At 34.7% G+C, this 24,909-nt stretch overlaps 5 protein-coding genes across 34 annotated transcripts in view; 4 read left to right on the forward strand and 1 right to left on the reverse strand.

Moving 5' to 3' along the window:
• Positions 1–3,411, forward strand: part of LOC100119689 (electroneutral sodium bicarbonate exchanger 1) — a 31,933-nt gene extending 28,522 nt beyond the window's left edge. For 15 of the 25 annotated variants that reach the window (XM_016987183.3, XM_016987188.3, XM_016987182.3 and 12 more), the window contains 2 exons: positions 70–184; positions 1,270–2,669. In XM_016987183.3, coding sequence (XP_016842672.1) covers positions 70–184; positions 1,270–1,344 — 190 coding nt within the window. In that variant the 3' untranslated portion in view covers positions 1,345–2,669. Of the gene's footprint in view, positions 1–69; positions 426–789; positions 851–1,269 lie in introns of those variants that run through there. The other 10 variants (XR_004345039.1, XR_004345036.1, XR_004345037.1 and 7 more) reach the window with 6 other exon arrangements.
• A 1,685-nt stretch (positions 3,412–5,096) lies between these two features.
• Positions 5,097–7,550, forward strand: LOC100679328. Its single transcript, XM_016987172.3, has 3 exons — positions 5,097–6,284; positions 6,712–6,833; positions 6,907–7,550. The coding sequence occupies exons 1-3, from the start codon at positions 6,095–6,097 to the stop codon at positions 7,258–7,260; spliced, it is 666 nt and encodes a 221-aa protein (XP_016842661.1). The 5' UTR covers positions 5,097–6,094; the 3' UTR covers positions 7,261–7,550.
• A 3,523-nt stretch (positions 7,551–11,073) lies between these two features.
• LOC116415704 lies at positions 11,074–14,023 on the reverse strand. Of its 5 annotated transcripts, none has more exons than XM_031932942.1 (10): positions 13,393–14,023; positions 13,219–13,323; positions 13,061–13,102; positions 12,644–12,908; positions 12,348–12,560; positions 12,065–12,271; positions 11,972–12,004; positions 11,666–11,898; positions 11,417–11,589; positions 11,074–11,327 (listed from the first exon to the last, which is right to left on the reverse strand). In XM_031932942.1, exons 6-10 carry the CDS (start codon positions 12,135–12,137, stop codon positions 11,282–11,284), a joined length of 558 nt encoding a protein of 185 aa, XP_031788802.1. In that variant the 5' UTR covers positions 12,138–12,271; positions 12,348–12,560; positions 12,644–12,908; positions 13,061–13,102; positions 13,219–13,323; positions 13,393–14,023; the 3' UTR covers positions 11,074–11,281. The 5 variants fall into 5 exon arrangements, with proteins under 5 accessions (XP_031788802.1, XP_031788798.1, XP_031788801.1 ...); XM_031932938.1 differs by having other exon boundaries at positions 12,644–12,911; XM_031932941.1 differs by having other exon boundaries at positions 13,061–13,323.
• Positions 14,024–19,009: 4,986 nt separating this feature from the next.
• Positions 19,010–20,329, forward strand: Gr8 (gustatory receptor 8). 2 transcript variants are annotated; one of them, NM_001190498.1, is made up of 3 exons: positions 19,010–20,038; positions 20,097–20,183; positions 20,243–20,329. In NM_001190498.1, exons 1-3 carry the CDS (start codon positions 19,010–19,012, stop codon positions 20,327–20,329), a joined length of 1,203 nt encoding a protein of 400 aa, NP_001177427.1. The 2 variants fall into 2 exon arrangements, with proteins under 2 accessions (NP_001177427.1, XP_031788758.1); XM_031932898.1 differs by having other exon boundaries at positions 19,732–20,038; positions 20,097–20,246.
• A 2,430-nt stretch (positions 20,330–22,759) lies between these two features.
• Gr9 (gustatory receptor 9) lies at positions 22,760–24,112 on the forward strand. The gene is made up of 3 exons (NM_001190499.1): positions 22,760–23,794; positions 23,863–23,949; positions 24,053–24,112. The coding sequence occupies exons 1-3, from the start codon at positions 22,760–22,762 to the stop codon at positions 24,110–24,112; spliced, it is 1,182 nt and encodes a 393-aa protein (NP_001177428.1).
• The last annotated feature ends 797 nt before the right edge of the window (positions 24,113–24,909 follow it).

Genomic DNA, 24,909 nt, shown 5'->3' on the forward strand with positions numbered 1-24,909 from the left:
TGAGTCGGCTAGCACGAAAGATATCATATAAACAGTTACTTTGGATTACCTAATGTTGAGAAATTTTAGTGTAGGGAAACAGAAGAAGCATTCGAAGAAAGATGCTGTTCTGTCAACAGACGAGACGACGAGGCTAACTACTATGACGGAGGAAGACGAGGATGACGGTGGCATATCAATCAAGGTGAAAAACGTTAACAACTCTAAATTTTAACCATCACTACTACAACAACTACTACTACTACCATCACCGAGAATAACAGTACACGGCAAGAGCACGATACACCGGCATGCGACATAACCCTATGTATTACGGCTGTGAGTAATATTCACGCGAATGAAAGCTGAAGCTGACACAAGGCCGTCGCTTTAGATGAATGTAGCTTAATCATCAGCTTTTTTCAAATAAAACAAAAATAACTATATATTGATTTGTCACACCCCGTCCGATGATATTTCGATTTTTCGAATTTGGTTTGCATTTACAAATACTAGTATATGATTGAGATGTTGAATTTGAAAATCTACTATGCCATAATGTAGTGTTAACAATAGTTTACAGAATTTTCCGAATGATATATTCAATAGGTATAATCAATTCGGTCATATTGTAAGCCCTTTTCTCATGATTACCTCCACATTACGTTTTCATATTGATGAAAAGAAATACAATCTCTAATTCTGAGCCATTCAAATAATATCAACTGTAAACTACGCCCGATCCTCCAGTAATGTGCATAATGAAAGTATATAATGTATTTGACATTTGAAATGCGTCAATCTTTACAGATACGTATAACAAATATGCAATACGTTTGTTTCTTCTAAAATATCTTCAAACGAAATTAATGTAAGTTCTTAGCGTTATGACACTGTGCTGTTTGTTTTAGCATTATAATAATGTTGCTTCGCTTATGTGTGTAGCTGCTATGAATAAGTGTACATGTATATAGCACTCAACAAGTTGTGTAAAACCACAAAAACAGTAACAATAAGCAACTCGTATCATTGATTCTTTTTTCATAAATTTTGATAATATTCATATCATGATATTGGACTTGCTTTTTCATTTGTCTAGAGAACATTGTATCGATATGCTGTTTTTTACTGCTAAACCCTGACCCGTATTTTATGAATGAGTAAATAGTTGTCATTCTTTATTAAGTCCATATTTTTGGCCGGATCCCGGATACATAGAGTATTCTAAAGTATAAAAAAAAAGAAAAACAGAATCTAGGTATATGGGTATTCGCTTCTCTTTTCTTACAGGTTGACTTGATACGATCGAAAGATACTAGTCCTTTCAAGGCAAATGGTACTACTTCCGCCGAGACTTCCGTCTGATTTGTACATCAAATACACAATGCCGTTATCAATTCATACAAAATATGAAGTCACGTTTACAAAAGTTACTTTAACAGTTAAGATTTCAACTGAATAATCTCTGAAGATTTCCGAGGTTTTATATACAATTCAAGATAGTGACAAACAATATTAGTAACAAATTAGCACGGAATAGTGAAATGAATGACTCATTAACATGATAAGACGATTTAATATAGACGATATTTATTTTACAATCTGATGATCCGTATACTTCGTACGATAAAACAAATTATAAATTATTGTAATAGCAAAGTATTATTTTGACGATGATCATGATAATAAATTTACGTATTTTGGCGAATTTTAAGACCTTGAAAAATGTTTGTGTCATAAATTGTGCGTAATTATTAATCGCGTGAGAAGTGAAAGTATAAGTGCAAGATGCGTTTTCAGAGACAGTTTTATAGTAAAGAGGCTCTATTATTAAAGACATTATTTCTACACCGAAATTATAACTTATTGTAAAATGTCAGATGATAGATAATGTCGTTGTGTTAATTGCAATTCACATGTTATTCATATGATCGCACGCATTCTTCAAAAGTATTTGATAAACTTACATCACTGAGATGATAACAATTTTTTAATACAAGCAAATAATTAATGATTATAAAAATGTAGCATTGCATTTTACACTGAAACGCACATTTCTAATGACATTAAAGAATATCAATAAGTTCTCACATAATTTAAATAGGTACAATATGTAAAGGAACTTATGACATTTGAAAAACTCGTTAAAAATAGCAAAGAATTCTTAAAGATGTTTGTTAAAATTTGTATCATTTGTTGTAGAGATATGTTATGTAGCATTATAAAAATTAGCATGTTTAAATATTTACTTAGCGTTAATGATTCATGCTTACTGGTTGACATTATTTTTAAAAATACCGTAAAGTGATTAAGACTTTACTAGCATTCTATAAGTTGTAAAAATATATTTCAATTTACTAAGCAAAATGCCAAAAAACCCCGAATGAGTGCTTCCTTTAAAAACTATCACTATTTGCTTTACCAAATGAAATAGTTTTTTATGGTGGAATGCACGTACGATGTTTAGTACTGTTACAAGAGTCATTGCATTTTTAAAAGAAGAACGTTCTTTAATGCAAAGAAACGGCGTTTACTGGATATAAAAGAAGATGTGATTTTCAAGTAAAAAATTGAGACTCGTTTAGTTTAAATTTTTTGAAGAACATTCTTCTTAGGACCGAATATATGTAAAAAAGTTAAAAAATGGTTATTAAAGAATTACTAAAATAAATTTTCAGTTTGTTGATTAATTTGATCGTAGGAATAATTTGAATTATGCGAAATTAAAAAAAACTTGCATTTCTACTGTTAAATGACCTCCAATGTTTAATTTTATTCTTGTTGAATCATCTATACGTGAGAAGGTTCACGTTTTTATATTTAATTAAAATTGATGATAAGAAAGTTGATGGGAAAATAATGTAATTTTCAGAGCACGTCTTTAAAGTGCATGTACCAGTTTATTCAATGTATCAAAATCTCATTATGTAAAACATGGCAATGTTCGATATTAAACATCGTAGATTTAGAGAACGTCAGAATTATTAGTATTATTTGGTTGTGATTAGATAATCATTGTATTTCGATTACGTGATAAAATGCGAATCATAAATGAATTCTGTAAAATGGTTTAATTGAAAACCGCAATATTCTAATGCAATAATTTTATTTTACTAAAGTTACATTTCAAGCAATCGCAAAATTGTAAAGATCTGTAATTGAAATGCGAAGGAAAACAGCTGGGAGCTTCAATGAATTTTCGAAGACGTGTGATTGCAATTTATTATATACTCGTCTATTAAACTATTATTAAAACTGAGGAGGCATTATATTGTTTAATTAAGAAGTTTTTATTGTATTTTGCGTATAGAGGAAAGTGATATAAGTTTGGCATTTTTATCGTCATCTTGTATCGATGTAAATAAATAAATGCGTGTATAGATTAGGACAAAAATATGGTTAATGTAATAAAATATCATTGATACAAGCTTAGTAATGTCTTATTTATTACTAAATACCGATTGTACTTTTTAATATCGACGTCAGATGCTTTCATCGATATTGACTTTTTTACATAAGAAACTTGCCCCTTATTTGAATCCGTATAAGTATAAGTACATATGAACATTAATTATTTCGGTAATTGTCCTGGTAAGCAGTGAAACTGATCAGTATAGTAAGCACAGCTTAGAATCAACTGGTCAGTCTAAGATACAATAACTGCTTAGGTACTGACTAATAAGACTGCTCGGATTCCGAATTATACGAAACACGTGCTTAACTTCGAAAAAGACATGCATAAGCATACACTGTATTGTAAATAGTTTCTATATTTTTGTATTTCATCTATTATTTATAATGGATCAAACATGCAATCGTAGCAATAGCATATAATCTTTCTTTATTTCAGAGGGGTGCTGATTTACAAATTATTAGTTATTTTATGTTTGCGTTTGTTTAATTTGCTTGGCAGCCCTTAAGCAGTGCTGTAGTTAAAAATCTGAAAAAAAATAAAATGCCACTGGGCTAAAACTGCTTAATGAACTGACTGACATTTTTACGAAGGATTTAATTGTATTTTTTAATGAACTTTTCCAATATACAAAAGTATTCAATATTTTGCGCCATTTATTTGGAAATGGTACACATAGCTAGAAATACAAATACTGTATAATCTTTTGAATAAATCAAGCAATTAAAATTTTTTTTCAAATTAGCTTTTTCGTAAGTATGTGTCATTAAGCAATGGCTATTAGTCCGGGCGCCAGCTTATACAGCCGGCCTGAAAACGCAAAGGAAAATTGTTCTTAACAATTTGTTATAAACTACTAACAAAAATTGTTTATTTTGGGTTTCAAAAAATTAAATTCTTAATCTTTAGACAATTGAAAACTGAAATTATTCTTATCAATTTTTTTGCAGATTGCTTGGTTTTTGTATAAAAAAGGTTAAAGGATAAGAAGAATAAGGATAATTTCGAGTTCAATTGAAAACTGAAACTTTTGATGATTTTTTATATAAAAACTAAAAATTGTTAAGAATAATTTCAGTTTTAAATTGTTTAAAGATTACGAAATTAATTTTTTGAAACCCAAAATAAATATTTTTTTGTAATAGTTTATAATAAATTGTTAATAACAATTTTTCTTTGCATCTTCAGGCCAATAACCCAGTAAATTCCAATGTCGAAATACATAAGAAAAGATTGGGTTTTAAGTGGGGGATGGGGTTGGCCACGGCCATATAGACTGGCGCCTACCCTGGTAGAAACGTTAACAGTTAATAAGCTAAGTTCTGGGTCACTTAGCTAAGTTGTGGTTAACAATTTAAATAAATAAGAGTTTAAACATTATAAATGCATAGATATACACATTAACTCAAGATAAAACAGAACATTTGCTTGAAATTTGTCAAATGACTGTTACAATCCAGAAATTATAGTATTTGTAATAAAACATGCAAAGGTTCTAATGCAAGAAAAAAAGGAAAAAAACAATTTTTAACTTAAAAATAATACTGTGTTGGTATAATAGACACGCATCACTAAAATATTAGTAACATTTTGCTTAATTTTTTTACATTCAAATTTGATAATAATGGTCAACTAAACTTAACTTTTTAACGGTTTTCACTCGTTAATTTTCTACCAGGGTAGACAATATAGTTTTGGTTGAATTTGAATGCCCAAGACAACAGTGTCAAAAGGAACTGTTTACGTGTTAGAGAGTGTTTTAGATTGTTCTAAGCATAGAATCAGAAACTCTCCATTGCAGCCACATGATATACGATATTTTTTGCTTTATTTCTATAGTATAATTCTATTCTATAATTTTGCAGTAGGGCACTATAGTGTATTGTCACAGTGCAAACTTGACTAGTTTTTGAATAAACTTATAGTTCTATTGAAGTGATTACCATACATATATTTATATATCTAATAGATTTTGAACAATAAAATTTATGTTACTATTTTGCAAACATAAATCAAGAGGCGTGATAGCACCGCACTAGCAAGAAAGGGCAAAGTTCGGTTCAGGAAAGGACGACCCTATATATTAAGAGGAGCAATAGCACCGTACTAGCAAGAAAGGGCGAAGTTCGGTCCAGGAAAGGGCAACCCTATATACTTTAAAATTGGGTTTTCTAACCTCCAACAAAAATCTTGATTGCATGTAAATCATTAGTGTTGCGCTTATGTGTAATCTGTTGGTATCTATTTGAAATATATTAACCTAATCTTTCATCTTTAAAACGATTTATTCGAATATATTACGTTATTAACTTAATATTGCAAGTTGAAAATTTGCTCGATGAATTACTTTTTGTCAGAGTTTCTTCTCCCGATGGCCGATATTTTGTCTCATCCAGTCACGTGACTTCCGGTGAGACGTATTATACACCAGTGGTTACAGCAGTTATGATCTACTTTACAGACATTCATCTGCTACTCGGTAACACGACGCGATTGTGTTATTATATGTTATGTACATATAATTATATTTCATTCGCCTCGTTCTCGAGATTATGTGTAGTCATCCTTTCATCCGCTAGATGTCACAACGTTTAGAGACTAAAAGGAGAAAAAAGGTGGGGAGAGCGCTTGGCGGACGTGTTTTTTCCTTTGGTCATTTGCGTTTTGATTTTTCTTATGCTTTTTCCTTGAGAGTGATCGGCTATGAGTAAGAGGAAGGTTGAGGAGTTACCGTTTGGTAGGACCAAGAAGTTGCAGAATAATCCTAAACGAAGAGATGAATCCTCTTTTGGCAAGGAATCCGGCTTGAGAAGCTCAAATCCTGGTAGCTTCTTCGACAAGGACTATGATTCCGGTGGAGAGGATGGAGTCAAGTCAGAGAGTGGATCAGAAGGTATGTTTTGTAATGTGGAGAGTTTTTGAGTGAAGCCACCTTGGTTTTTTGGTCTACACGCGCTCGCAAGACGCGGTTGTCATTCTTTTTCCTTGGCTTTCGGCCTGTTCGCAAGGCGAGTCACGGGAAATTTGTTTTTTCGTTTTTTCTCTCTCTTCTAAATATGAACACTCGCAGGATGTGCATAGTATCTTATAGAAGCGTATTTAGAGTTGCTTGCAGGACAACGCAGTCGAAGCTTTGCATTGTTTCGGTCGACAGGTCTGTGCTTGCTATTCACAGTATTACCCGCTCGTGTTTTGTCTCTGCTGCGCGCAAGCCAGTACAGATTCGTGAAAGGCGGCGCGCTTATCAAACCCTCGCATGAGGTTTGTGTGTAAGTTTGGCCTGTTTTTTCGTACAAGTGACACCCGATGATTCTTTTCAGAGAATCGAGACGTCCAAAGTGAGGCGGAAGAGAACCTGGACGACGAGACCAGAGAGATATTAGGTGTCGATCCGTTGGCATCCAAGGCCTTGGACATCAAGTTTCATCCGTCAGTTTTGAGAGTAAGCCTTTTATCTTTGTTTTGAAAGAAGTTTTTTGATATTAGACCTAATGTGTTTTATCTTTGATTTCTAGAGAGGAAAGTTTTGGTATGAAAATGGTTTGCCAAAAGAAGAGAGTGAGAATATTCTGGAAAAATATGGCACCCCAGTTGGAGTTGTAGTACCCGAATTGAATCGTGAGGTAGAGAAGAAGTTACCGAGCCATGCCAAGACAAGGGATTCTTTGATGCTTAAGAGACAGCGACTTGCTGCTGCGGCTTTTAAAGCTAATGGATGGCTATTATCTACATGTATTGAGAATAAAGAAGGTGTTGATAGACTGGAGTGTTTGGAAAGGTTGACTGATGTTATGAAATTGATAGCAGAAATTATGAACAGTCAGACAAAATCGAGAAGAGCCCTTATCTTAGGAGGCCTAGACAAATAGTCAAAGAGTATTTTGGAAGATACGAAGGCTGATAATCTACTTTTTGGCAAAAAGCTGAGTGAGAAGGTAAAGGAGACGAAGAACATGGATTCTTTTCCCATTGGCCCAAGCCTATCTTTCACGCATCGTCAGCCTTTAAACTCGTACGGCCAGCAGGGAAAGAGACCGACCCAAAGCAACATAGACCGCCAAGGTCAGTTCAATTCGTTCAGAGGCAGAGGTCGCGTGAACTTCAGGAGCAACTACCGCAATCAACCGTTCAACCAGAGGGCGCCGTACCAAGGATAGAACCGATTCAGGAATCAGGTCCAAGGAAGATAAACGATGTATGTAAAGTTGTTGGTCGTCTGCGAAAATTTGTTAAAACTTGGGAGGAGGTTACCTCTGATAGTTTTATTCTAGGATGCGTGTCGAGATATTATAAGATCGATTTTAGTTCGGAAGTTTCTCAGGCTAAGTTAGCTAGTTACCGAGAGAGAAAAGTTTTTCGCAAGAGGAGATTAGACAATTAGAAATTTATATAAAGGCCCTTCGTCAGAAAGGAGCGATTGAAACTTGTAGTTTTCATGAGAGACAGTTCATAGACAGCTATTTTCTAGTGCCGAAGTCGGATGGTTCTTCACGTTTTATTTTGAATCTTAAAGAGTTGAATAAGTTTATTATAACTCCACACTTTAAAATAGAAGATATTAGAACTGCGACCGGTTTGATGTTTCTTAATTTTTATATGGCTAACATTGATCTCGAAGATGCCTACTTTACAGTGCCGGTCCATCCTAGTAGTAGAAAGTATTTGCGATTTATTTTTCAAGGTCAACTATATCAATTTGTATGTTTACCTTTTGGCTTAAGTCTAAGCCCATTCATTTTTACCAAGTTATTGAAACCAGTAGTGACCAGTACTTAGACGATTTCTTGTGTATCGGCGCCTATGCGAGGGATTGCAGGAAGAATGTTTGTATGACTGTAGATCAGTTGCTGGAATCTCTAGGATTTATCATAAATAAGCGTAAATCATGTTTCGAGCCGGCAACTAGGTGTGAATTCTTAGGTTTTATTATAGATTCATCCAGTTACGTTCTTGAATTACTTGTTGTTTGCCAAGTTAATAGGTAGTTTGGTGGCGGCGTGTCCGGCAGTCGAGTATGGGGTAGTATATACGAAGCTCTTAGCGAGGGTTAAGACGTTAGCCTTAATTAGGAACAATTTTGATTTTGACAGTGAGATGCTAATTTCAAAGTCTGTTCGGTCGGATTTAACTTGGTGGATTAATGTGATTCCGAAGGCTAATAATAGTTTTAAGTCGTTTGACTTTCAGATAGAACTTTTTACAGACGCGTCTAATACAGGGTGGGGTGCCACGACGGGAGACACGGAATGTCACGGTTTTTGTGCTGAAGAACAGAAGAGTTTTCATATTAATTACAAGGAACTGTTAGCGGTTAAATTGGCCTTAGAAAGATTAGCGGCTCACTTTCGGAATTTTCAAATCCTGTTAAGGGTTGACAACACTACGGCAATCGCATATGTCAATAGAATGGGAGGCGTTTGTTACGAGCTGTATAATAGACTTGCAAGAGAGATCTGGCAGTGGGCAGAAAGTAGAAGAATATTTCTTTTTACTTCATACATTGCTTAGGAAGAAAATAAGGAAGCTGACAGACTCTCTAGGCTAGTCAACGACAATATTGAGTGGGAACTCAATGATAGTTTTTTCACTAATATTGTAGAGGAATTTGGAGACCTCGATGTGGATTTGTTTGCTAACGCGAGTAATTCGAAATGTGAAAAATGTTTCTCTTGGAAGCCCGGACCGGGAGTGATGGGTGTTGACGCTTTTACTTACGATTGGTCAGATTGGTTCTTTTATGCTTTCCCGTCAGTTAGTTTAATTCTGAAGACATTAGCCAAAATCCGGCATGAAGGATCGTCGGGTATCTTGGTAGTACCTTTCTGGCCAGGGCAGCCTTGGTTTCCGCTTTTTAAGAAATTGCTCTGTAATGATGAATTAGTTTTTGGACCGGACATTAATATGTTATTATTACCCTGTAGGGTGATAATAACATATTAACATCCTCAAGCGTCTCACCTCAAATTGATGGTCGGAAAAGTATCCGGGAGGCCTTTCTAAGAAGGGGCGTTCCTACGGAGGCTTTGGAGGTCGTGCTTGCATCGTTAGCGCCGTTGACGATAAAGCAGTATGAAGGTGCCATCAAGAAGTGGGAGCTTTTCAAATCCCAGAAAGGGCTCGATTTTTTGAACCCGGACATTGCTGGTTTAATTAGTTTTTTATCAGATAGCTATAAGGAAGGCGCGTTATGTGGTACGCTTAATTCATATAGATCAGCGGTGTCTCTTATCTCCCAATCTAAAATTGGTGAGGATCCTATGGTTGTTAGATTCTTGAAAGGGGTTTTTCGTTTTCGACCGTCTAAGCCTAAATACACACACACTTGGGATGAAGCGATAGTTTTAAATTTTTGTAGGGAATTACCGGAGTTGAATGCCATAAGTTTGCAAGTCCTTTCGTATAAAGCAGTAATTTTAATAGCATTAAGTACAGCCCATAGAGCTCAAACTATAGCTAGTATTAAGGTTTCAAATATTTGTAAAACAGTCAGGGGTTGGGAATTAAAATTCCTGACTTGATTAAGACGTCAGGCCCAGGACGTTTGCAGCTTCTTCTAGTTTTTCCAGGGATGACCCACAACTGTGTGTGGCTTCTGTGGTTGAGAGATATTTGGAAATGACACAGAGTCTGAGAGGCGAGACGGATAGTCTGTTTATAGCGATTAAGAAACCACACAAGGCGGTTGGCTCCCAGACGATAAGTAGGTGGATTAAGTTGATGTTATCTAAAACTGGGATTGACGACTAAATTTTCAGCACATTCCACTAGACACGCGGCTTCGCCCGCAGGACTGAAGGCGGTGGTCTCTATAGACGCGATAAGGAGGATAGCAGGGTGGTCGGAAGGTTCGCCAACGTTCGCAAGATTTTATAATAGGCCAATTATAACAGATGAACCAGTTTTCGCAACCAAAGTAATGCAACAGAGTAACCATTGTAGTGAACCTTTTTAATTATTATGTTAGTTGTGTGATTTAAAACCATATATTGTTCAATAAAGCAAAATTAAAATTGCGTTTGTGTCTCTGAACAGCTACACATAATCTTGAGAACGAGGCGAATGAAATATAATTGAACGATCAAACTAACTTACCTGTAAGTGAAGTTCGATCGCAATTATATGAAGAAGCCTCGTTCGAAGAGATTAGTTCCCTCCCTAGGGCCATTTTTACCCAACCCTAATATAATTAATAAGTTAACGCAATTTTAATGTTTTTTCTCTCAATTATGAGGGGTAAGTCGAGGAGTCAGCGCGAGTCGCGCCGCCTCTCCCCACCTTTTTTCTCCTTTTAGTCTCTAAACGTTGTGACATCTAGCGGATGAAAGGATGACTACACATAATATCTTCGAACGAGCCCGAGTAGAAATTCATTCACGGGTAAATTCAGGACCGGATAAGGTGCCTGAAGACATAAGAAAGGTCCGTATCCGGCACCGGTTCCGGCCCGTAATCAGGGCCTGATTTTATTTCAGGCTTATACCAGGCAATGATCCGTCATGCCTGATGAACAATATTTTTTACTTCGCCATTTAAAATCAGGACTATGTCAGGTTCTTATCCGGGCATTTTCAGTAGTCTTAAAATCAGAGCCAGATCAGGACCTGATCGGGACCTGAATGCTTGCAGTAATAATGGAAAACATTATTCATAGGACGTTTTAACAAATATGTAAAACAGGGATGTTGCATTAAACATTTTATTTATTTATTTTTCTTATATTATGTAAAATACAAATTTTCGATTGAAATAAGGACGACTTATACAAAACTTTGTTACAGAAATACAAAACTTTTTAAAAAAACTTAATTGTTTAGCCTTTGCCTTTTATGCCTATGACCTTCCCAATCATAGGCATTATTAATTATAGCCCCAATTATTTTACATAACACCTCATCTTCTATAACTTTTTTTCCCGAATACACATGCATAAGCGAATCTAAAACAAATCATACAATTATCAATCAAAGTTTGACAAAAAGAAAATATAAAGATAAAATATTTCGTAATTTAAAGTAACAATTTTACCTTTCAAACATATAAAAATTAGTTGACTTAAAAATAGGTTTCTTTGTACTACTTAATCTTTGTGCTGTGTGAGACGTAAGTATTTCCCTGGACAAACATTTTTTCAATAATTTTGTTAATTCATCCAGAAATTCCTTATTATCTGCTTTAACAGTGCATATAAGGTGAGCTTTCTGTAAAAAATTATAAATATGTTTTTAAATATAATAACAGTTTAGTTGAAATGAGTTAAATTATAATGTCACTTACTAAATCTTTGTACAACTCGCTTTCAAGAGTAAGTTTGAGATTAAACTCATCAAAATCTTGCAGCACTTTCAAGGGCAGATTCAATTTATGCTTTTCAGCTAGGGTTGCTAATGTCATTATGCTATCATCAGCAGAGAAGGGTCTGTTATTGACAGTCCATGTCTTCAGTTCATCGATGTCTTTTTGCATATTAATTAATTTCACATCGATTCCTTTCACTTTAGTGTCTAAAGCTGCATGAGAAAAATGTTTAATGTAAATTAGGTTTTATTCGAATAGTCAAAGAGTAAAAACCCACAAATGTACCTTCAAATTTCTGCTTAAAAACTTCCAATAATTCTGTAAAAATTATAAAAGTTAATATAGTGCAATGAAAAAAAAAATTTGAAGAGTACGTACTTGAATTTTGCTTATCAAAATGATCAATGATAGACTGTAAAAGGTTCTGAATATCTTCTTTAGTAGTGAACATTGATAGCACTTCTGTAGCTGGATTGTCTACTAATACTTCTTCCGCTGCAGGTGCTATCTCCAAAACCCCTTTTTCTGCGATCAAACTTGCAGTTTCATTTTCAGCAGCAATATTATTATTGTCATTATCGAAAACTACAAATAAACTCATATTATCATTAGATAAGTAAAACATTGTAATTTTTAAGAATCTTACTGAGGAGTATCTAACCGGAGATGAAATTGATTCTGGATTTAGTTTTAAGGGTGGTACTTGATCAAGAATTTGATCTATGTCGTAATTTGCCATTGGCTTGTTTGCTTGTTTACTTATCCCCCCCATGCTTGCATTGTCACTTGCCACATTCTCAATCGCATTTTCCTTGGTTGTGTTGTCCACTTTTTTGTTAGGTTTGACTATTGTCTTCTGCGATAATGGCTTAGTCTTTAAGAAATCCAATGCTGCTTTGTGAAACATTATCGAGCAATATGATTAAGTACAGATGATAAGGCAATAGTTAAACTTACCAAACGTATTGATAATTTTGCATTAAAAGAATGGCCAGCTTTCAGGGGGATCAACATGAGGTTGTTTTAGAAAATCGCCTAATAAGCATCTGTCCTCTTTTGATAATGGTTGATCCATGAATTTAACAAACAAATCATTACCATTCTCTTCTTTGTGTACGTATCTCCAAAGAACTGCTACTCTTGTATTATGCGTGAAACCATTCCCTCTGAAAATTTCCACCACTGCATACAGAGGTTCAGGATTATGCACTTCTTCAGCCATCTTCTGTAAATTTATACAATATTATTACATTATGGTAGTCAGTGCAATCTTAAGAAAAAGTTGTTGATTATAATTATAGTTATTAATTACTAATGCGTCAGCTTGAAAGAATTTGATTCTTTAGATTTAACTATTATAATAGAACAACTCACAAGTATGTACAAATCCTGAGACCGAGTGATGTGTGTCGTAATCTAATAAAATTTCCGAAACGTTGTAATTGCGTCCAAGAAATGATCGACAGTTAATGCAATGATGCATTCGATAATAGAAAATCGAGTTTGCCGTAGCGTCTCCTTTTAGAACATACCGCTGAATGTTGTACGTGAGTTGTAGGAGTCTAAAGCTGCGCGCGCATACAGATGGGTAGAGCCCGGTCCGGAATTACGGCAGGAATCCGGTCCTGATTGACTGCCTGAACATATTGATTTTTTGATAGGTTAGGTACATTACATCAAATTTTCAAATAATTTTGTATATTTACCTTGTATGAATAAATAATTACACTTTTTCCCCACACACTGAATTCTTATGAATATATTAATTCATATGCAAAATTGGTATTGCGTATAATTCCCCTATTTCTTCAGCTAATACAAAAATTTTAAGCAGAATCATTTTGCATTTATATTACTAACTTTATCTTCGACTGTGACTGCACTTTTCTTCGTGACTACTTTATATATATTCAAAATAGTTGAATTTGAGGGGTATTCTAATCCTGGGCCGATAACTGTCAGCTTTTTTCCTTTCAAAGTAAGATTGTTAACAGCGTCAGACATATCACTGCAAGTGATACTAGAAATAAGTACTATATTATTATTATTCAATAACACTGCGTTGTTTGGCGATTTTGTAGTTATTATAAAGTTAGAAAATTCAATTTTTTTAATGTGCACAGACTTGTCGCCATTATCCTTTTTGGCAATTTTTTTTTGATGTTGTGATATTGAATTTAGTAAGACCACTTGGTCGTTTTTCTTGAAATTTGTAATCCTCTTCCAATCTAAACAGCATGAAAGACAAGATTTTAATTTTTTTTTTTTACATGGCATTTGGAACTCAAAAGTTCATTGCCTCATCTACGCAAGCCTTCCACGCTGCCCTATCTTGTGTCAACCCCACCCAAGATGCACCTCTCCGATCGACACCCACCCGTCCTATTTCTACTAGATCCGCTTTTACGTTATCCTCCCATCTACGTCTAGGTCTACCTAGAGGTCGCGTTACCATCGGCCTGCCCTTCATGACACGCGCTGCCGTACGGTCGTCTCCCATTCTCGCTACGTGCCCTGCCCATCCCAATCTGCGCGATTTTATTATTCTGTTAATATTTGGTGACGCGTACAGATTGTGTAACTCATCATTGTGTAGTCTCCTCCATTCCCCGGTTTCCTCATCTTTCTTCGGCCCGTATATTTTTCGCAAGACTTTATTTTCAAATACCCTAAAACGGTTGTCCGCCTGCTTAGTGAGAGCCCACGTTTCGCACCCGTACAGAACCACCGGCAGTATTATTGTCCTGTATATTCTTATTTTAACGTTTTTAGACAACAGCCTCGACTTAAGTAAATTACTCACGGCGTAGAAGCAAGCATTACCCGAATGGAGTCTCTTATTTATTTCGACATTAATCTCGTTTCTATCATTTATGGTCGTACCCAGATACCTGAATTCGCTAACCTTTTCAAAAGTAAAATTCCCAACTCTGAGATCTTCCTCCCCTCTGCAGATGCCTAGCTTATCCACAATCATGTACTTTGTTTTTGATTCACTCACTTCTAACCCTGTATACTCCACCGCTTTTATGAGGATTTCCGCGTTTCTTGCTACCGTTTCCCTACAATCCCCCAGTATATCCAAATCATCTGCGTAGCCTAGTATCTGCGTTGTTCCATTAAGCGTTGCGCCCATCTGGCTAACCTGCATTTTTCTAACGGCATACTCTAACGTTAAGTTGAACAGCACCGTAGAGAGCCCATCCCCTTGTTTTAAACCATCGCGTATCATGAAGGGTTCTGATACATTATCGCCTACTCGGACCTTTCCCGTGCTTCCGTTCAGACATATTTGAATTAATCTCACGAGTTTTTTCGGTACACCGAGAAGTACTAGAATTTGATACATTTTGCTTCGCTTAATAGAGTCGTACGCTTTTTTAAAATCTATAAATAGTTGGTGTATGGTTTCGCAAAATTCCCACTTTTTCTCTAACAACTGTCTTATGGTAAACATTTGATCGCTCGTCGATCTGTTGCGCCGAAATCCGCACTGATAATCTCCTACTATATCTTCCGCGAATGGAGTGAGTCTAGCTTGTATTACGTTTGACAGAACTTTGTAGCACGTTGCTAAAAGTGAAATACCCCTATAGTTATTGCAGTCTGTCTTACCCTTTTTAAAAATCGGTATAATGATAGATTCCTTCCAATTTTCGGGTATTGTTTCATTTTTCCAGATGGCACATACTAGTTTATAGATTTTGAAAGTGAGCTCGACGCCCCCATATTTGAGTAACTCAGCTGGTATAGAGTCATTTCCCGCGGCTTTGTTGTTTTTTAGTTTTTTAATCGCGGCCTCTACTTCTTGGTAGCTCGGTTCCTCCACGTGGGGTTCAGCAGTGTGAATTTCGTCCCCTAATTCTTCGCTATTTTCGTGCACGTTTAATAATTTATCGAAATCATTTTTCCACAGCGACAGTAATTCGTTGTCATTTGTTACGAGGTCCCCGTTTTCGTCCTTCATCAATTGCGCTCTACTCCTAAAACCCTTTCTGATGGCGTTAATCCCTCTGTACATTTCGCGGGGGTTATTTTCCTTACTGTTAGTTTCTATTCTCCTAATAAGATTCTTTTGATACTCCCGCTTCTTATTTCTGTAGATCGCGCTCGTCCGTTTCCTTACGTTAGAATACTCTTCTACGGTCCTATCGCTTCTATTTTGTAAGCTATCTAATTTAGCCTTTTTGCGCCTTTCAAACCAGAGTTCGCACTCTTCGTCAAACCATGGTTTGCTCTTTGGCTTTTTCTTTTTACCCAGTACTTTGTTCGCGGCCTCTTTTACCGTTTTTTCGATGGCTATTCGGTTCGTCATTCCCCTCCGGCGATGTGTTTGCTTCTTCAAGTGCCTGAAACCTGTTATTAATTTCTATCTGGTACCTAATTCGCTCTGTTCTATCTCGTAGTTTCTCAATATCGAAGCTTTCTACCTTGTTTGCTCGCTTACTATTTTGATTCGCTACTAGTCTAGCTCTTAATTTGGCTACTACTAGGAAGTGGTCCGAGTCGCTATCTGCCCCTCTGTAAGCCCTTACGTCAAGAACATTAGTATGACGTCTTTTTTCAATGAGGAAATGATCAATTTGGTTCTGTGTGGCCCCGTCCGGCAATGTCCACGTTGCCTTGTGTATGTTCTTGTGCTTTAAACACGTAGTTTTGATTATAAGATCTTTTGCCGCTGCGAAATTTATGACCCTAATACCGTTATCATTGCTGGCTTCGTGCAGGCTTTCCTTACCTATAGTAGGCCTAAACATTTCCTCCCTACCTATTTTAGCATTGAAATCGCCTAATACTATTCTTGTGGCGTAAGACGCGAACTGGTCGATTACCTGCTCTAAAGTTTCGTAATAGAGATCCTTAGCTTCTTCTTCTTTGTCCTCCGTAGGACAGTGTACATTAATAAATACATATCTATACCATTCACCTTCGATAATGATGTACAAGAGCCTATCATTGACGGATTTGAAACTTTTAACCGAATGTATGATGCTTTTGCTTACGAGAAATCCGGTGCCTAGAGATCCCCCACTCCCGGCCCCATACAGGTACGTGAAGTTACCTGATGCTAGTACTCCGCCATCTGGCCACCGCGATTCCTGTATTGCTACCAAATCTAGATTGTACCTATCAGCTTCCTTTACGAGTTCTTTAAACGCACCTGCTCTGTATAGACTGCGAACATTCCAAGTTCCGACCCTTAAGTCCCTTTTGGTACGGATTTGATTTTTTTGAGCCATGATGTTATGTTAAACCCGCGCGCTTCGGATCCTGTTCCGATCGCAGGTGAGTCCACCGTTCTAGAGGTGATAACCCCCATACCTCTCTAGAACTAAGTATGAGAGCTTTCCGACTTTGACGAGGACAGTGTCAATTCGTCGTCAGACACACTACGGTTTCATTCTCGCATCTTAACGCCCCCCTGCAAGGCAGCGCGCCTTCGCTGGCATCGTTACCGCGTAAGACCAGGTGACGAATCATTCTACACATCCCCTTTCGGGGCAGTTGTCATCGCTCCCGCATCCTCCTCGGCAGCAGGATTTTGGCCCATTTTTGTAATGTGTGATGAAAGAGATAGATTGAGAGATAAGAGATAATGTGAAGTGTTTTTGTTGTTGTGATGCTTGCGTAGTGTTTCTAGATGAATGCGTTCGACAGTGTGGGCTCATCACACCCACGCCTGTTCCTATCGGCTGTCCGCGGCTGCTTATTCAATTTATTCGCAGCTAACCTCTTTCTCAGGGGCTGTTCCTCTATCCGCAGCCGTAGCGGCATTGTAACAGACAAGATTTTAATACTTTCAATAAATTAATATTAGAAATGAATAAATAAATATGAATACGAACCTGCGACATAATTGAGATAAAGGTCTATTACTAGATTTCAAATACTTCTTCATTTTTCCTAATGAATTCTCAAAAGAAAAAGCTGAAACATCTGTTAGGGGACAGTCGAAATGTCTAACATCAGCAGCTAAATGTGTTAAACAGTGCATGTTCAGAACTAAAGCATCTGTTCCATACAGTTGAGAAGTACTTGCTAACGTGGTGAGTTTCTTTAAATAAATATCTGCATTATCCAAATGTTCTTTGTATAAATTCCTGTAGCTAAGTATTCGACATGCTATACTCAGCAATAAAAAATGTTTATAATATGTACTGGGAAGCACATCCTTTAAAACAAACATACCACAATATAACAAAAAAGACGATATTCTGTTGCTTTCCATTTTCCAAGTTCCCCTAAGGACCTTGTAGTTCGCTGAAATTCGACTGAAATTTGGCTCGACAAATTCATCATTCGCTGTGAAATTCTGGGTACCTGCTCTCTATTTAGGATTTTGGTTGATAACTTCGTCCAATATTCTGTTAGTAATCTTTTCATGACACCTAAGCAACCAAGGTGCATGAAATCTAACGTAAAACTATGTATCATATCAATTGCAGGTTCAATATCTGTTAATGGTGACACTCCATGATGATGATCCCTGTTTTTTTGGTCTCGAAATGACTGGTTTGTTCTTAATTTACAACATTCATCTACTGGAAAAACTATTTTATTGTTTTCTCTACACCCAGAAACGGTACAACGCTCACAAGCATAATAGCCTGTATGGCCTTTTATACACTTAACAAATGCTCGAGCAGGTCTGTCACATACGAAGCACATAACTTCAATATCAAAATTTCGCTCAAGAATTTTAATTCCATTCTTCAGAAGATCATTCAATTCAGTGATAAAATCTTGCAGGAACAGGTCTGCATAACTTGGTTTGCCTATACCACAGTGTACTGCAATTTCAAAAGATTGATACAAATATTTTTTCATCCACATGAAATTGGAGCTTTAAAATATTGTCTTTGACATTTACTTGACATTTTAATATTTATAGACTTCACTGCTTTTTCTTGCCAAGGTTTTTACTTTTGAAAAAAGTTTTTCTTGGGAAGATAATAATTACATGAAAATTTATCATGTTAATTCTGAAAGTACTCTGTGTTAGTCAAGCAATTTATAGCAAATAGGCTTATCTATTATTGAGCGCCTGCAAATCGATATATGGCACGATGGCGAAGTTAAGCCGACCGTAATAGCGAAAATAATTTGTACAATTGAAATATAAGTTAGGTGGATTGAAAGGAGTTGTCATGGCTTTTTTGATGGTTTAATTATTTTAAAGTAAATCTTTTATTTAAAGTTTTGTATCGGCATATTTTCTTCGCCAATTTTCGTTAAATAATATTTAAGCTTCACGTATTTGTGTTGGACAGATTATTAAGTTTGTGTAATTATTGAGTGGTATTAACTGTTACATAACGAATAATGAAATTAAAATTTTGTAAAAATCTCACATTTGTACAGATAACAAACATTTACCAATTAATGAGACCATATTTTTTTCTATACAAATTGTATGGATTGTTTCCTTATAAAATAAGTAAAAATCAAATTCATTCATCAAAAATAGGATTATGTCATACATTCTTTGTTGCCATGAGTTGTATTGTATATTTTGTTATTGCGATGTATCAGTGTTTCTATTCCCTAGATATAGTATTTGATACAACAGAAAGTCTTATGCAGTTTACATCGTATTTTATGCTAGGAACATTTATTGCTGTATATTCGTGTGCATCCAATAAATATAAATTTTTGCTTCTGAAAAAATTAATTTTATTATCATCTATGCTATCTGAGAAAGAATTTTTCGAAGTTGCAAAAGTTATTTATTTTAAAGATATAATTGGTTATATATTTTTAATGGGACAAATATTTAATATTGCTTCTGAGGATTTAACAGCGCAAAATATATCGAAAATGTTCGCATTACATATAACAATGATTGTATTTTTGATGGACATGCAGTATAGTAACTTTGTATTTTTATTAAAAAGTTGTTTAAAAAATGTGAACAATAATTTACAACTGCTAACAAAAAGTTATGAGGGTTGTGAAATTATTAGTTGTAATAAATCCATGCAGCTATTGCAGTTTAATAATTTACAGCTAATAAAATTACGTAAATTACAACATAATCATCACCATGTTAGTTGCGTTATAAAGGAGCTAAACACCGTTTTTACCCTTCAAATTATTGCTACTGTTCTAATGACTTTTGCAGAAGTTACATTTGGTTTGTATTTTTTCATATTACATATTCAAGGCAAAAAGGGTATTGACCTTGATAAACAACTTTGGTTTAATTACTTCATAACATCTGTAACTTACTATTCCTTAAAAATGGCTGTAATGGTATGGATTTGCCAAGAAACAAAGAACGAATCACTAAAAACAGGCATAATTGTCCACGATGTTATACTCAATAATAACAATGAACAATTAAAATCAGAGGTAATTCAATTTTTTAATCTGCATTAAAATGTAGTTTATAAAGTTTATATTATTGCAGCTAAGTCTCTTTTCATTACAACTGCTACAATGCAATAACGAATTTACGTCCAAGTGTATTGTTATGAATGCAAATCTCATAAGTGGGGTGAGTCTTATGCCATTAATTGTGTAATTATTATCTTTATACAATAATACATTTTTTAGGTTGTTAGTGGAATAGCAACTTATTTATTAATACTGATTCAGTTTTTGAATACAAAGAAAAGTACCTCAAAAAATAACGAACAATGAAATTAAAAAAAAAACAGAAATTCCATAATTTATGATAATGTAGAAAGTATATAAAGAGAAGCGTATCGAGAATTGTAAGGAAAACAAAAACGGACATAAATATTTAAAAAGTTTATTTAAAAATTCTTTTCTCGAATTCAAATGAAAAAATTTGGATCTAATTTTTATTAACATTAATGTAACAATTCCAAATTCAAAGTAGCGCGCGAGTGTACACGCATGCCCACACACACTAACGCGAGCACGAAGCGCACCCACATTTTTTGAAAATATAAGACTAGAACTCCAATATGTTTTTGAAAAACATCCTTCTAGAAGGAATTTTTCCTATGTAAAAAAGTCATGACCAAATGTTGTGTAGCCAAGATAAACGTTATGTGATTGGCGCATGTATTGCGCACGGAAAAAAATGGTTATAAAATAACTTGATAAATGTTACCAAAAAAGCAGGTAACTTACCAATTATTTTATTATACTTACTAAGTATATGGTAAGGTTAACCAAAAAAATAGTTGGTGCATATTTTGCCAAGCGGTTTGTTACTGTTACCAACCATTTTTTCCGTGTGCGCATGCATTTTTATTTTTTAATTAATCTCAGTTGTTTTTTAATCTGTAATTCTACTGTAAGCAAAATTATTGGCATGCATATGATGATACGCAAAGCATCAAACGCGCTTAACCTTTTTACTTTGGTTAAGTTTTTTTTCGACATTTCATGTCTTTTTGAGCGAACTTAATAAAGTACCTTAAATCTGTTCTAAAAATAAAATCCATAATCATGGGGTTTAGGTAGTGCACACTGGGATTTTTAGGTGCATGAGGTCGCTGATGACAGGGTCTTGGTGATACGCTCCATAGCTTTTGAAGTCTAGAATCAGTTTTTACACTCAGACAATGAAAGTAACGAGGCGCACTACCTCAATCGCGGCATTGTCGATCGCATGTACCTGGACAGTAAACATAACTGATTTGAACATTTTTGTTCCAAGATGTACAGTGCGCATCGCCTGACTCCGTTATCGGTCATTCTAGACCGCCTTCATAGCCGATATTGACACGTGGATATAAACATCTACAGCGTGCAATATATTTCGACAACCTCGTCATCGAAGACCCCTGGCACTTTCGCTTTGCGATGCAAGGCGACAAGTCACCGTGGCCGTAAGATGAGCCAAAAAAAGTCACGAATAGTAACGATAAGCATTTTTTCTGTATCATGAAAAATCCGAACACCAATATAGAAGTAAATAGTGTCACGGGTGCAACGGCTTCGTCTTCTTCCCAAACTCGCCTTCGTGGCGTTACCGCGCCACTTGATAATTTTTCAGAAAAAATAATTACACAGAGATATACACTGAAGAAAAAACAGTCGTTTCTGCTGTAGAACACGACAGTTTTAGCGAGTGCCGACACCGTAGTGACTGTTCAGTAAAAACAGCGAATGGCCACTTGTAGTTTTGGCAGGTCTCAGCAAGTTGTCTATCTCGGGGATATGTAGGTTATGTATCGCCTTTTAAAATACATAAAATTTTGAGAAATTCATTTTTTTAATGAGCAATATGATTAATTTAATTAGAATTATAAGTAATGATCATTATAAAAGTATAAAATACCTTGAATAACAACCATTAACTTATTACCGTCCCATTATCGCATGCAGAGTGACTATTAGCAAATAAGTTACATGAACATTTTCAATTTTGTTACCTATCAGTCCCATAATGGTCACTACTTATAATTTCATCATATTACTCATTAAAAAAATGAATCTCTCAAAATTTTTAATGTTTTAAAAGGTGATACATAACCTCCATATCCTCGACAGCTTGCAGAGACCTGCCAAAAACTACCAGTGGCCATTCGCTGTTTTTACTGAACAGTCTCTACGTTGGCGACACTCGCTAAACTGCCGTGTTCTACAGCAGAAACGGCGGTGTTACTTTTTCAGTTTATACAAATGAATCTTGTAAAGGATGTATATTAATATTTAATTTTTTTTTTTGTTTTTAGATACGAGAGACATAAGAAAATATTTGCATAAACGTCTGTATTTAGGAAAAAATCATTTATTTTACTTGTAATATGCGTAATGGAATATTAAAAAAGGGTTTAAAAGAAAAATGAATTTATAACAAACCCCGATAGTATTCTTTTAAGTTATAAATTCATTTATATAACTGTATTAGCATGTAATAGCACTCAATTCTTATTTTCTTGTAGGTATTTTTCATTCAGAAAAAAGAAAAAGAAATAAAGTAAATGAGTGTATACTGTAATATCGCAAGTGCACTCGCATTATAATTTGATTAATCGTTTATATTTGTCAGAATTTCATTCATGTACTTAATGAAAAAGTTCAGTCTTCTACGAACTACATATTAGTCCGGCTCCCAAAGGTAGACAAGCTTGTTTAATTATCAAAATACAAATGTTTAAAAAAGTTAAGAAAAAGTACTCAACTGGTAAAAAATGGAAAATTTTCAGTGCAACTGATTTCTTAAGTTTAATTAAGCCGTCTCTTTTGGTGTGTCGATTTTTCGGTCTGATTTCATACAAAATTTTAAATGGTAAAATTGAACAATCGAAAAACTGTGGATCTTATTGTGCCATCGTAACTTTTGTATATATCTGCGCATCTTTGCTTATTTTATATATTATAAATGTATCCCCGTATATGAATAGAGCAAGCACATGGATGCTACAGGGTAACTGTTTCTACACACTGGTAAATTTTATGCTGGTGTCAAATTTTGTTTTTAAATCATCAACAATCAAAATTTTACAAAACTTAGCAGATACCACTGCTAAACTGCCAAGCGAGAAGTTTGTTAAAATTTCAAAATGGATTCATTCAAAAGATTTGGTTCTTTATCTACTACTTCTTTTACATGTACCAAAAGTATTTGTAGGAAATATTTATGCTGTACTTTCAAAAATCATTGGAACTTATGCTGCGATGACAATTTACTTATTAGACTTTCAATATAATAGCTATGTATTTATTATAGCAAGCTGTTTTGAACACATAAATGAAGAGCTTGTCCAATTAAATTATAATGCTTGCAAGGAGCGAGGTCACCTCTTACGTAGAGTGTATCACCATCAATTCAATCCTTTGTTGTTTGTAAAATTACGATACCTTAAACAATGGCACTACGAACTTAACGAAATCATTAGAAAGATCAACTCTAATTTTAGTTTACAAGTAGTTGCTACTGTTATAATGACATTTACCGAATTGACGTTCGGGTTATATTTTTACATTTTAGATAGACGGCACAAGGTTAGAAGTTTAGATAAAGAAATTTGGTATTTCTATTACCATACGATGGTTATGTATTTTTCTACAAAATTGCTCTTGCTCACATTGACGTGTCAGTATGCTAATAATGAAAATTATAAAACACGTACAATAGTTAATGAAATTATAATAAGTACAGATAATAAACTGTTCAAAGAAGAGGTACAATTTAATGAGCGTAAAATGCGAAAAATGAAATGATATGATTTTTTAAATCTTTTTATTTTTAGATATATTTATTCTCATTACAATTGTTACACACGGACAATAAATTTATAGCAAAAGGTGTACAATTAGATGCTACACTCCTTACAGGGGTAGGTTATACACAAATAGGAGTATATTATATTAGTATAATACAAATCTGTATATGAGTTCAAGTAAATTGAAAAAGATCTAATGACTTATGTTTATTTTCAGATGGCAAAAGGTATATTCACATATCTTTTAATATTAATACAATTTTTAATAACAAACTAATTGATAAAAATAAGAAATTAGAAATGTTTACTATGGAGTAACTAATCTGTTTAATCTTCTCATAAAAATATTAAGAATAATAAGAATAACAACTGCATCTCGCTATTCTTACTGAGATAACGAATTGCCCATATCAAGAAGATGTTCTTCAATCTCTCCCTGGTAGAAATCTTGAGGAGTTGTTGCCGATTAATACCCGAGTTTGAGAAATTACGCGAATTTATCGGAACCGTTTTCACCAGTTACCCCGTGACCTAGTGACGTTAACCCGTGGAAAACTCGGTAACAACCCGCCAAGCAATATGAATTTAAAATTTGAGGTTATGATTTAGTGCAAGAAAATATATCATTTAATATAAAATAGAAATTGTTTATTAATAAAGGCATTAAACATTTAACTAAACATTAATTTTAATATATTTATTAATGAAGGCTTACATTTTTATGCAGTCATTTTTAATTAAGTAACATCAAAACTTACCTCTGGTAGCTGATGTCCAAGTCCAGTATTACCATTCCATTTGTGTTGTATTAAAGATATCTGAATTTTTGTACAGATATTTGTTAAATTATTTAGAAATTAGTCACCGTATCGGTTTTTACTTAAATGTCCTAGTTGGAATTGTCAACTCGAGGGCTATGAGAAATTTTGGATTTGTCGGGTAACATTTCTTGTTAGGCTTGTTCCAGAGGATCTAATAACTCTAGCCACTTGTATTTCTAGTTTCTAGTGTATTTTTATATGTAGAAAGTTACAATAACTTGGCCTTTTTACTCAATGCATTAATAAGAATTTT

This window comes from Nasonia vitripennis, chromosome 5 (genome assembly GCF_009193385.2).
Source record: "Nasonia vitripennis strain AsymCx chromosome 5, Nvit_psr_1.1, whole genome shotgun sequence".
Classification (NCBI taxonomy): Eukaryota; Metazoa; Arthropoda; class Insecta; order Hymenoptera; family Pteromalidae; genus Nasonia; species Nasonia vitripennis.

Coding starts and splice junctions, on each gene's coding strand:
- LOC100679328 (XM_016987172.3), top strand. CDS start 6,095: ATGAGTAAGAGGAAGGTTGAGGAGTTACCGTTTGGTAGGACCAAGAAG. Junction 6,285..6,711: donor GTCAGAGAGTGGATCAGAAG/GTATGTTTTGTA, acceptor GATTCTTTTCAG/AGAATCGAGACGTCCAAAGT. Junction 6,834..6,906: donor TTCATCCGTCAGTTTTGAGA/GTAAGCCTTTTA, acceptor TTTGATTTCTAG/AGAGGAAAGTTTTGGTATGA.
- LOC116415704 (XM_031932942.1), bottom strand. CDS start 12,137: ATGTTCACTACTAAAGAAGATATTCAGAACCTTTTACAGTCTATCATT. Junction 11,590..11,665: donor GCGAGTTGTACAAAGATTTA/GTAAGTGACATT, acceptor AATTTTTTACAG/AAAGCTCACCTTATATGCAC. Junction 11,328..11,416: donor AATTTTTATATGTTTGAAAG/GTAAAATTGTTA, acceptor GATTTGTTTTAG/ATTCGCTTATGCATGTGTAT.
- Gr8 (NM_001190498.1), top strand. CDS start 19,010: ATGAAATTAAAATTTTGTAAAAATCTCACATTTGTACAGATAACAAAC. Junction 20,039..20,096: donor ATGAACAATTAAAATCAGAG/GTAATTCAATTT, acceptor ATATTATTGCAG/CTAAGTCTCTTTTCATTACA. Junction 20,184..20,242: donor ATGCAAATCTCATAAGTGGG/GTGAGTCTTATG, acceptor TACATTTTTTAG/GTTGTTAGTGGAATAGCAAC.
- Gr9 (NM_001190499.1), top strand. CDS start 22,760: ATGTTTAAAAAAGTTAAGAAAAAGTACTCAACTGGTAAAAAATGGAAA. Junction 23,795..23,862: donor ATAAACTGTTCAAAGAAGAG/GTACAATTTAAT, acceptor TTTTATTTTTAG/ATATATTTATTCTCATTACA. Junction 23,950..24,052: donor ATGCTACACTCCTTACAGGG/GTAGGTTATACA, acceptor GTTTATTTTCAG/ATGGCAAAAGGTATATTCAC.